The sequence below is a fragment of the Azolla caroliniana genome, unplaced genomic scaffold (assembly GCF_043228905.1).
Source record: "Azolla caroliniana isolate FFs.n. ecotype wild unplaced genomic scaffold, voAzoCaro1.0.p SCAF_2, whole genome shotgun sequence".
NCBI lineage: Eukaryota > Viridiplantae > Streptophyta > Polypodiopsida > Salviniales > Salviniaceae > Azolla > Azolla caroliniana.
Genome location: NW_028230437.1, coordinates 21,071,290 through 21,083,594, shown reverse-complemented (window position 1 = coordinate 21,083,594; position 12,305 = coordinate 21,071,290). Strand labels below are relative to the sequence as shown.

Below are 12,305 nucleotides of genomic sequence, written 5' to 3'. Positions count from 1 at the left end.
TTAATCATCTCCCCGCCACGAACGAAGTGCTGCTTGAGGAGGACAAGACTTTTTACTTCTTGAAAGCTGTGGATATGAAGGATAGACGAGAATTCTAGACTCTCCTCGAAGATGATACCCAAGAGAAGGGGCTTGTGGCAGACTGGATTGCAGTGAAGTGAGCATGCAACAGGCTCGACAAGCGTCGTCAATGGGTTCATGACACTGACTTGGCAGGATTGAGGGGGGGGGGGGGGGGAACGGAGATAACCAAAGGTGACTGAGTCGCCCAAACAAAGCAACCCAGATGAAAAGAAGATTGATGATGACATCATTGAAGAATTGGAGAGAAGAAGTTCGAGACAGTCACACTAGCGAACATGAATCGTCGAGGCCCGAAAGGAAAAGAACCCTTTAGATGTGTGTGGTGCGACAACATGGACCACATGAGAAGGGTCTGTTCGACCCTTCGAGAGGCCTTTCGACAAAATATCCTATACATGGATGGCAACATGATCTGCTCGAATGAAACCAGAAGACCCTTGAGGGTGAATTTCGGAAGAGGGGGAATGAAGAAAGTTACGTAAGATGCCGACGCGACTCATGTGGATGCGATGCACTATGCTGCATTGACCGGAATAAGAGTTGGGAAAGTTTTGGTCTTCTGTTCTAGAGTGTAAGAAAAAGGGCAAAGTTACTTCAGACGATGTAGAGCTTGTGGACCAAAGTGTGCAAAGATAACTGGATGGTCGGATCCATTAGATGACAACACCATACTTGCAGAAGTGATGTGTCACAAGCACGAGGTGCTCGTGGATGAAAAGAGAAAAAGAATAGAAGAGCAAGAAAACCCATCAAAAAGACATGAAACAAGGAGCACAGAAAAGAAAGAAGATGCAGAGGCAAGTCGAGCTTTACGAACGAAGGATGGAGACTCAAGCCGGAAAGGGGAGTCGAGCAAACGAGTCGAAGAAATGGTTCGGCTCATGAGGGTTGACGTCGAAGACCTCGCTCGGAAGACAAGAACTATGCCTACCTATAACCTATGGTCGGACATAGCACAAATGACCAATTTGAAGAAAATTCTCAAGGACCGTGTTCTTGATAGCCATGTGACCTTGTCCTTGAGGGAATTGTTTGGCATTAGGAAGAAGGAATTTCATGGTACGATCGTGGACCTTGAAGGAGAAAAAGGCGAAAGTCAGATGGGGAAGAAGAGAAGCCATAAGAAGCAAAAGAAAAATCCATAACGATGGCAGGGGATGAAGTCAATAATGATATGGTGGACAACCATTATACTCGGCCTCATTGGGCACGAGCGACGACGGAGATGTTAGTAAAGTTGGGAGAGAGAAAAGATACAGTCGTAGCTTTAATAGACCATGGGTACAAGATCAACCTTATATCGACTGAGGTCTACAAAAAGGGAAGATGGCCCATAAATACGAATCATGGGTGGAAGATCCATGCGGCAACGAAATCTACCGAAGACCTCTATGGTGCATGTCCTAATATCCCCATGATGATTGGCAACGTCGAGATAGATCAACATTTTTTTGTTCAAGATTCAACATCCCATCCTATCATTCTTGGGAAATTCTACATAATATCATCCCGTATGGAAACCAAAGTATTCGATAATGGTGCGGCATTTTCTCGAATAAGGAGTCTTGATGGGAAGAAGGCCGTACAGTTCTTGACTATACGTGCCAATCATGAAAGGAATCGGGATAGTCTCGGAGAAGATGCTTCAGGTTGCAAGCGGAGTGTGAATAGTCCAAAGAAGTGTATGCCCCAAGAAGAAAGAAAAGTTCGAATTTGCAAAAGGAGGGTTGTACGTAGCCCCTAATGGAGTGTGCAAAATCAACACGTTTGACAAAGAAGAGAAGTCTCCGATGCAAAGCTTCAAGGAAGCTTTACGAGAAGAACAAATATTGGAAAGTGATGAAAGCATCGAATGGGTTATGGAGGAAGCCTCATTTAACAACACCATTGGAGGAATGGAGAATTTCGTGAACTTGGGCCCTCGTAGCTAGCGATCAATTCAGATAAACTCCATCGAGATGTATGTCGCCATTGACGAGTATAATCAAAGTATCATGGCAGAGAATGTCGAAGCTAATACGAAATACAAAACAGTGGACAAGAAAGTAAAGCATGTTGCTATTTTACTATTTGAGGATAGTTGTCAAAGGATGAATGAAGTTGCACAAGATCCAAGCCTATGGGATCCGAGAGGAATCAGACATGCCTTCAGTAAAGAGACAAGAGAAAAGTTTCGTGCCGAGAAAGATGATTTTTTGTTGCTAGAAGAGGAAGTCGCATTTTGGGAAATGCTCAAAAGACATGGGAAAGCATTTGCATTCCATCCAAATGAAATAGGATGCACCAATCCAAGGATGATAAAACCGATTATGGTATTCACAATACCACATGTGTCGTGGAACCTGAAGCCAATACCAGTCCCAAGAGCGAACATTCCAAAATTAATCAAGCTCTTGAAAGAGAAGGTTGAGATGGGAATTCTGGAGCCATCAAATGCCCCTTACTCGAATAACTGGTTCACGGTACCAAAGAAGAATGGAACCTTAAGGTTTATACAAGATCTTCAACCAGTGAATAAAGTTACGATCCGCAATGCTAGGATTGGTCTAAGTATCAATGAGTTTGCAGAAGCATTTAACACCAGGACATTTGAAACAGGTAATATGTCCCATTTTGAGAACTGTCCATCAAAAAATGACACAAATTAGGGTGATTCACAATAAGGGGTGTTGCATGCGTAAAGGAATTTTAAAAATGACCCAAAAATATATTGATTTTTAACATGTACAGAAATTTAGGTGTTCAAAAAAATGCCTAAATAATGGACATGCCAAACTTACAAATGAATGTCCAAAATGACTAACCCCAATATTTATAGAAATTCTGAATCCAAATCTTGATGTGCAATACAATATTTATCGTTAACGTATCAGGACAATCATTTTTCAAGTTTATGTCATCATCTTCATACCCATTAGATGAACTAGTATGAGTTTATGAGGTCTCATCCTCATCATCAATGGCAACTAATGCATTGTGTTGATCCAATTGCAATCCAACCTCATCGAGTTTATGAGCCATGCTTCTTCTTTGTCTTTGTGTTGTGTCTGAAGCCACATTCCAGATCCTCTTTTAGTATCTTCATTGTGGTCTGTCACAGATAACTTGTTTTGGTCAAAGATAAGTCATACACTAATATATAAACATTATCCAATGTAAGAGTAGATGTGCTTGATGCATCTTTCCTCCTCACTTTTTGGTTATGATATTTCATTATGTACTTTCCATTTACAAGATTAGATTATGTGAGAGAAGCTTTCTACCAAAATCATTAGAATCTAAAAAATGTCTTAAAGATTCTCATAGTAAGCCTTTGATGTCGTACAGAAATCTGATTCATTCCATCTAGATTTGATGCAACATGTCGAATTTTAATCTATACATCTAGAATTGGATATAATGCATCAGATTCCTGTAAGTCTTGGAATTTTTTAAAAATTTCCATTAAAAAAATACTCTTGCATTTTAATGCATTGCATTGAATTCTAGCTACATAGACTAAAATATGATACATTGCATGGATTTCCCGAAAATACATAAATAAATACAAATTGAAAAAATAAAACATTTTCCCATAAATAAATAAATAAACATTTTTTATTTTACTCGTAAATAAATAAATAAAAATTGACAAATTAGATTTCAATGGAAATCCAATTCCGTGCATCGGATTCAATTGAAAATCCAATTCCGTGCATCGGATTCAATTGAAAATCCAATTTCTCTTATTTTTTTGAAAATTTTCTTATTTTTTGAATTGTTTTTGAATTTGTTTTTATTTTTCCCATAAAAAAATAAATAAAAATTGAAAAATGGATTTTCAACGGAAATCCGATGCACTGCATCGGATTTTGGTTGAAAGTCCACTTTTACGTATTTTTTTCCAAATTTCCTTTATTTTATTTTATTTTTTTGAATTTTTTCTATAAAAAATAAATAAATATTGAAAAAACAGATTTTCAATGGAAATCCGATGCACTACATCGGATTTCCGTAGAAAATCCACTTTTTGTTTGTTTATTTTGTTTGTCTATTTTCTCATAAATAACTATATAGAAATTGAAAAAATGAATTTTCAAAGGAAATCCGATGCATTGCATCGGATTTCTATTGAAAGTCCACTTTTTGCTATTTGTTACCAAATTTTCATATTTTAAAATATTTTTTTGTATTTTTTAAATTTTTTCTCATTTTTTCCCATAAATAAAAAAAAAAAATTGCAAAAAATGGGTTTTCAACAGAAATCCGATGCACTACATCGGATTTCTATTGAAAATCCATTTTGTCTTATTTGTTTCCAATTTTTCAGATATTTTGAATTTGTTTTTGTATTTGTTTTGAATTGTTTTTGTTTTTATCATAAATAAATATATAGGAATTGAAAAAAATGGATTTTCAACGGAAATCTGATGCACTGCATCGGATTTCCATTGAAAGTCCACTTTTTCTTGTTTGTTTAAAAATTTTCTTATTTGTTTATATTTTTCTCTAAAAAAGTGTTAAAAATAAACAAATTGTGATTTTCTCCATTTAAAATGATGTGTTTTCAACGGGAATCCGATGCACTGCATCGGATTCCCGTTGAAAACAGATCATTTTCAACAGGATTTTCAATGGAAATCCGATGCACTGCATCGGATTTCCGTTCAAAATCACTGAGTTTCGTTGAAAGTCCAATATTTTTCTTATGTTTTTTCATAAAACATTAATTTGCAATTGAAATCCGACTCAATGGTTTAGATTTTGTTGAAAATGTAATATTTTTTTATTATCTCATTGTTTTATGAAAAACCTAAAAGAAATTTGGATTTTTAATTGAAATTCGATGTAGTGCATTAGATTTCAGTTGGAAATCCACTTTTTTAATATATTTTTATTTATTTTTTGAAAAAATGAAAAACAATTGAAAAGAAAGAGGAAGCGCCGGTTGAGCCACAAAGCGACGAGCCTAACCACGTTACGGTGCCACCAATCACAACAAGTAACGACGAACGCTAAATATCCTCAATATTTTGGAAGACGAGTAAAGGGAGGAGGGGTCCGACATGCCAAGGCATTGTCCCACAGGCGTGCCATGTGTTGTTTGCCGTAAGAGGACACACGTAAATAACTCATGATAAAGAAGCGTATTAATTATAATAGAAGCGTTGAAGTAACGCGTTTAACGGTTCAGGCGGGAAGCGTAACCGACTAGGCCCTGTGTATATAAAGGGCATATGAACATTATAAAGAGCTAGCGCAATACTAAGCACAATCGTTTAATATAGTTTTGGTCTTCTCTAAGTTCTGTCTCTTATCTCTTGTCTCTTCTCTGTTGTCTCTGTGTGACTGTATCAACGTAAGTGTGTAAGGTGAATACAAGTTGCGTGGTTACGCACACTAGGAGCTCGGTTGTAGCCGTCTCAAGTGTTACGCCGTTAGTAAACACATTGTCGTGAAAATATGATGAGGATACATGAACTTGACGCAAGACCTCGGGGCCTCCAAACAGAAGATATTAGATTCGTGCGTTTATACTTTTAACAATTAATGGGAATGAGAAAATTTAGTAATTTTTCATTAGCAAAGGGAAAGAAAATTCCAATATGTCCCAAGATTGGGATTCAGAAGTTTTAGGTTTACTGAGATTAATAGAAAAAAAGAAAAATTAGGGTTTTTGAGAGATATGGCTTCTGTAAAGAAAATTACGGTTTATGGCCCTGATAAAAAAATTAGGGTTTTTGAGTGTTATGGCTTTGATAAGATAAGGGAGCAACCCCCATGGAGAAAAGAAGAGAGTAAAATATATATGGGGTTCTTTGTTGATCTTTGCCTTTGATGTTCCTTTGCATGCCCACTTTTAGTTGCATGACCGTTACTTTTAGTTGCATGGCCTTTACTTTTAGTTGCATCAATCATCCATAAAGTTCAGCCCGTGCATGATTCGTATTTGCGTCCCGACCGACTCGAGCCATGCAATTGTCCTGACCGAGCCGTGCGTGCATCCCGCAATTGAGCCACACCAAGCCGTGTGTAATGAACCGTCGAGCCCACGTCCTTTTGAGCTATGCACGCATCCCGCGCTTCAGCCGCCAAGCCGTACGTCACAAATTGTCGAGCCACGCGTCCTTCTGAACCGTGCATGTGCCTGTGTGTGTAATGAACCGTCGAGCCCACGTCCTTTTGAACTGTGCACCCATCCCGCGATTCAGACGCCAAGCCGTACGTCACAAATTGCCGAGCCACGCATCCTTTCGAACGGTGCATGCGCCCGTGCGTCGTTCTACCCATTCATCAACACAATCTAGCCCAAATCACCTTGAACATTCTATGCTCCACACATTGATATAACAAATAGGTTCTGACCCTCCTTATATACTATTGGATCCGATGTTGTCCTATCTATGTGGGATATCTTGAAGACGTCCATCTTTTTGTACTAAGACATTTAAATTAATCTAAAACAATTATTTACTATTTTTTGACATCGTGTGTGAAGAACTACATGACATTCACCCCCACCAAACCTGCACCAATATGTGCCAATTGTGGTGAGGTTCCTCTTTTGATTACTCTTTTTCAACCTCGATGGTCGAGGCTACATCGTTTAGAGCTTTGATTTCAAGATTTGGGGCCTCTCTTCTCTTAAAGATCTTGATTCTGTTTCTTGCAATTGGCAAAGCAAGTGGTGTACCATCCAGTTCTACTAAACGATATGTTGCATTATTTTCCACTTTCTTCAGCACATGGTCCAAACCATCGTTGTGAAAATTTTCGAGCCGTAATATGTTGGTTGTCTAGGCTACTGTCGTAGACCAGCACCCAATCTCCTTCAACGATTTTCCTCGAACAAAGTCAATGTCGTTTGTCGAAGTCTTTCTTGTTTTTCAGCCTTGCATTCTTTTGCCACGCTTTAGCCACTTCTATATCTTCCAACTTCCGCTCCAACTAGTGAATCTTCAATGCTAGAAGATCTTCTCTACTTATCTCATCTTGCCATGGCAATGCAAACCATGAAACTGTAATACTCTGTTCCACTGGCATTATCGGCTTCTGACCGAATATAAGATCTTCCAGCATGTATCCCATCACCGTGCGATGAGTAGTCCTGTCAGCCCATAGTGCAAATGGCAATAGACATGGCCATTCTCCTATTTTCCCATGGCAAGCTCTCACTAGAGCCTTCACAATCAGTCCATGTCCACATTCCACTTTCCCATTCGCTTCCAGATTATACGCCGTGGTAAGAGATAATTTGATTCCCATCCTAGACAAGAATTCTCTAGCTTCGTTGGCATCCAACTCGCCTCTATCAACCACTATCTTGCTGACGCATCCACATCTGCAAATAACATCTCCAAGAAGGAATCTGCATACTGATGATGTCTTCTTAATTCTCAATGCTAGCCCTTCAACTTGATTGGTAAGATCCTCTCTCGCGAGCACAAGATACTTCATATGCCATCGCCCCATTCGCATCATTACGATGTCCACCATCCACTTGTCATGCATAGCCAACGGGTAAGTCAGATGAAGTTCATCTCGATGGCGAACATTTGAAAACATCTATCATTCCTTACATGTTTCCACATAAGTTGCTACATCTTTGTAGATGCACGACCACCAATATTTCTCCTTAAGCTTCGCGAATGTAGCCCATATTCCTCGATGGCCTACAAAAACATTGTCATGAAATTCAGACATTAGTTTTTGTCGGTCTTCCAGCTTGCAAACAACTCTCATTGGGGTCCCATTCTTCTGTTTTGCATGCCTCCAAAGAGCTCCATCCTTAAGGAAATACTTGTACCCCTTCTTCCGAATTTGGTGGAAGTCTTCTGTCAACCATGATTCATCTTTTTGGAGAGAACTCAAGTATTTCCCGATCACCACGAATTCTCCTTCGTAGTCCTCTTCTATGAAAGTAGTCAGCACCCGAGCATAGGAACTTGTAAAGAAATCCAAGCCAACATCCTCTTCATTAGAATGTCGATCTTCTTCTCCGTCGTATCTTTCTCGTGCTAGTATGTCTGCAATGACGTTACGCTTCCCAGCTACATGAAGGATCTCTAGGTTGAGTGATTTGATATATGCAATCCAACGTAGTATGGCAATATCTAGTGTACTACAACTACATATCATACCCAAGATTGGTAGGCAATCTGTCTCGATTATGACTTCTCCTCCAATAAGGTAGTCACGATCAGACTTGATTGCCGATACAATTCCCCATAGCTCCCTCTTCACTTGGGCATACCTTCTTTGCCTATCACTTAACACTTTTGCGCAAAACTGAATTGCATATCGGTTGCAATCTTCGTCTTCTTGGTTGACAACCCATCCAATTCCGGTCGGACTAGTATCCACGGTCACGAAAATGGGCTTGCCGTTTGAATAGTCTGCCTTCCATAATGCAGGTGCCTCCATCAATAATTTCTTCAGCCTTCAGAAGGAGAAAGTATGCTCGCCCATCCATTCGAACCTCTACTTCTTCTTTAGTAGACCATACAATGGCTCAACAATGTGGGCGTAGTGTGGAATCCAAATATGATAAAACACACATGCTCCAAGGAACCTTTGAACCTCCGTTTGGGTTACTCATTCTTCTTTCATGTCTTGGATCGCATTCACCTTGGATGGTGAAGCCTTCTGACCGTATGCTCCACACAAGTGACCAACCACCAAGATCTCTAGTTTCCCGAATGAGATTTTTTCTTCCGAAAATGTCAAATTCGCATCTTTGAGCATTTGGAGCACCTTCTCGCAATCTTTCATATGATCCATGACGAACTTTCTGCATCCATCCTTATCTTTCGATTCATCCTTCTCCTCATCCAAACATCCTTTTCTCGGATTGTCATTCAAGAATGGCATCGTGATGCTTGGGATGCAATCCTTCAAGACCTTGTTCATGGCATTCACCATATGAGCCACCAAGTTCATTGCACCTTGAGGTAAGGTACACATCCGCACAAGCCCGATCGGAGTCCTCATGGTTGTAATGTCACGACCGTTGATCGCCAACTGGAATTGATCGTATCCAGAGTGGATAGCTCAAGTCCATGACTTCCTCTATTTCGCCGATGGTGTTGTTAAATGAGGCTTCCTCCAGAATATGAGATAGGAATTCTTCTTCTTCGATTATGCTTTCTTCGTCTAGCACCTTCTTGGAGTCTTGTATCCAATGCTTGTCCTTCTGGTTGAGTAGTGTTAGTTTACATGTGCCCTAGGTGTGACGCATGTTGCTTCTCCTTGCAATCCACGGTCTTTGCTTCCTTGTGGAGATTTTTGATTGCTCAGACTATTTGTGGGCTACGCGTCAATAGTTCGCTTTAAAAATCCGAGGATTCACCTCCAAGGCTATCTCACTTCCTTTCGTGATTAGCTCGCACCATCAGGAGTTGAACAGATCTTTCACTATCAAGACTCTTGACTCACGCAAAGGCTACTCCATTATCGAACACCTTGGTCTCCATCCGGGACGATGTTATATACGGTTGTCCTAGGATGACAGGATGCAAAGCCGAGTCTTGCACGAAGAAGTGTTGATCAATCTCCACATCCCTGATCGTGACCTTAACATTGGGGCAAGCTACGTACAAGTCCATGTGGCCTTCGTTGCCACTGAAATCCTCCATCGGTGGTTTGTATTAATCGGCCATCTTACTTTCTTGTAGAACTCGGTCGACATGAGGTTGATCTCCAAGCCATGGTCAATCAAGGCCACCACGGTCTCTTTCTTCTCCTCGATCTTCACCGGCATCTCCGTTGTCGCTCTTGGCCAATGAGGTTGAGAGTAATGGCTATCTCCCACCACTTCTTCTTCCTCCTCCTCTTTCGATCTTGTCATGGTTATGGCACTTGTTTTCATCTCCCCTTCATCATATTGTTACCGCTTCCACTTAATAAGGTCCACGATAGTATCATGGAACTCCTTCTTCGCGATCCCAAGTAGTTCTCTCAAAGTAAGGTCGACATGACTATCTAAAGCCTCTTCTGAAGATCACTCGTAGTGGCTTCCGGGTCTCGCTCGAGTGGATCATGTTGCCCTTGGGCCCGCGTCGACCTAAGTTGGCTAGTGATATAGCTTCAAACTTCTTGGAGAGTTCTTCGATTATAGATTCCTCCATCGCTTTCTTGTCGAAATTGTTGATCAGCTTGCTCGGCTCGATCATTGTAGGCATCGTCCTCCACGATTGTGGATTCTCCACATCAGTCTCCTCTAACCATTGTCGATGCTTATCAAGACGGCTAAAAGTCTTCTTCACCGCCGCCCAATCCGCTACCAAGCCATTTGGTTGCATTTCAACCTCCAAAAGGCTGCCCAATTCTCGCCGTTCTTTCATATCCACCACCTTCAAGAACAGCAGGACTTTATCTCTTTCGAGAACTCGTTGATCCGCACTCAGAAGTCAGTTGTACTTTTGGTCAAATTCCGCATATACTCCTGCCGCACACAGATTATTCCCTTTCTTCTCGATCCAAATCATTAGTGTATGTCGAGTCATCCTTGACGCATCTTCAAGCATGTATTCAGCAAGAACCACGTTTTCGAACTCTGCCCAAGTTGTGTGCTCGTTTTAGATCTCCATTATGCGCTCACAGATCCCTGGTTCCACCACACGTTTAAAGCTAGAAATTTGTTTGAGATCATTGACATCCCTCTGCTACATCTCGTTTAGATAGGTAGCAAGGAGATCTGTGATATTCTTGCCACCAAACCATCCAACTATCTCCACCGTTCAATCAACATCTTTGTCGATTAAAGCCTCCCGATCTCTCACCTTCAGCATGTATTCCATGCCTTTCGTTAATTCCTCTCCTTGAGTTCCGCTTGTCGAAGCCATCATTGCACTTGATATCCTCCTACTGCCTTGTTTCACGTCGGGTTCACCAAAGATGTTGCGAAAATACGACGAGTGTCGTGAACTTGAGGTAGGACCCCGGGTCCTCCGACCAAAGGATATGAGATTCATGCGTTTATACTTTTAACAATTAATGGAAATGAGAAATATTGTAATTTTCTTTTCCTTTGCTAATGAAAAATTACAATATTTTCTCATTTCCATTAATTGTTAAAAGTATAAACGCATGAATCTCATATCCTTTGGTCGGAAGCCCTGGGGTCCTACCTCAAGTTCACGTATCCTCGTTGTATTTTCACCACAATGCTCTAACTCACTACGTTCCACACGCTATGCAATTTCCTGCCCTGTACCACGATCACTTTGATACGTACCCCGAAGGACTGAGGGTCGGCCATGTTCCTAACCGGCAACACTTGGTTGCTTAACATGAGAACAAGTGACTGAAGAGTATTCAATTACATCTTCATACAAGGAGTTATCGGAAATTTTTTTTGCTTTTAAGGATTGGGTTAGTATTACATATTTGAAATTTTCCATTCTAGTTTATTACATATGTGAACAATGTATGAGTTACTTCTTTTGTTGTTTCACATAGAAACCATGTCATAGCAAGAAGCCTGGAGAAGTCAAAGACAAACATGATTTTCCAACTTCCTTTCTTGCCCATCTTGAAAGAGCACAGAAACAAAACAATCGGTGCTTAATGAAGGCATTCGATGTGGACGATTACGGAACTTTCAAGAAGTTTAGCCACAAAAATGATATCACCCAAGAATTGTATTATAATGTGTACTATGGTGATGTGCCGAAGATGATCCAGAAGTTGCCAAACAAGCAGTACACGTTACTCATTGTGGATATTCCATACGATTTATATATGGTCGGATCTTCTTATGATGATTAACCATTTAGGTTCAAACAATTGGAGAAAATGGTGAAGGATTTCGCAAAAGTTGACCAAAACGAGCTTGTGGAGAATAGTGGTCTTTCATAGCATGGACCAAAGATATTCTATGGCTCAAGCGTTGAGATCTCGTTGTCATGGTGTAGAGAACCTTGTTTGGTAAGCCTTACTTTTGGGTGTGACCATAATGAGTCTCCAAGTGTATCCACTATATGATACATGTGTATGGATGTCCTCATTCATGTGTGTGTATTGGGAAAACTCTAGATGATATTTCACATGGACTTTATGTCCATAGTGTCCATATGTTTGATTTTCTTCTTTCTTACTAACATTAGAGTAAGGTATTATATCGGGCCGCATTCACTAAGTATTAGAGTGCATAATGCATAATCACTAACTATAGCTATCAAATGTTGTATACACCATGTTCGTAACCTGTAATTTAATTACATTTTATGTCTAGAGGTCAT

The 12,305-nt window shown here is 40.2% G+C and overlaps 1 protein-coding gene across 1 annotated transcript; it reads left to right on the top strand.

Annotated features, from left to right (window-relative positions):
* Positions 1-2,042: 2,042 nt before the first annotated feature.
* Positions 2,043-2,737, top strand: LOC147867563 (uncharacterized). The gene is made up of 2 exons (XM_087315712.1): positions 2,043-2,682; positions 2,733-2,737. The coding sequence occupies exons 1-2, from the start codon at positions 2,043-2,045 to the stop codon at positions 2,735-2,737; spliced, it is 645 nt and encodes a 214-aa protein (XP_087171838.1).
* Positions 2,738-12,305: the final 9,568 nt, after the last annotated feature.

Bases quoted from the DNA above. Each gene is read 5' to 3' on its own strand.
- LOC147867563 (XM_087315712.1), top strand. From the start codon at position 2,043: ATGTATGTCGCCATTGACGAGTATAATCAAAGTATCATGGCAGAGAAT.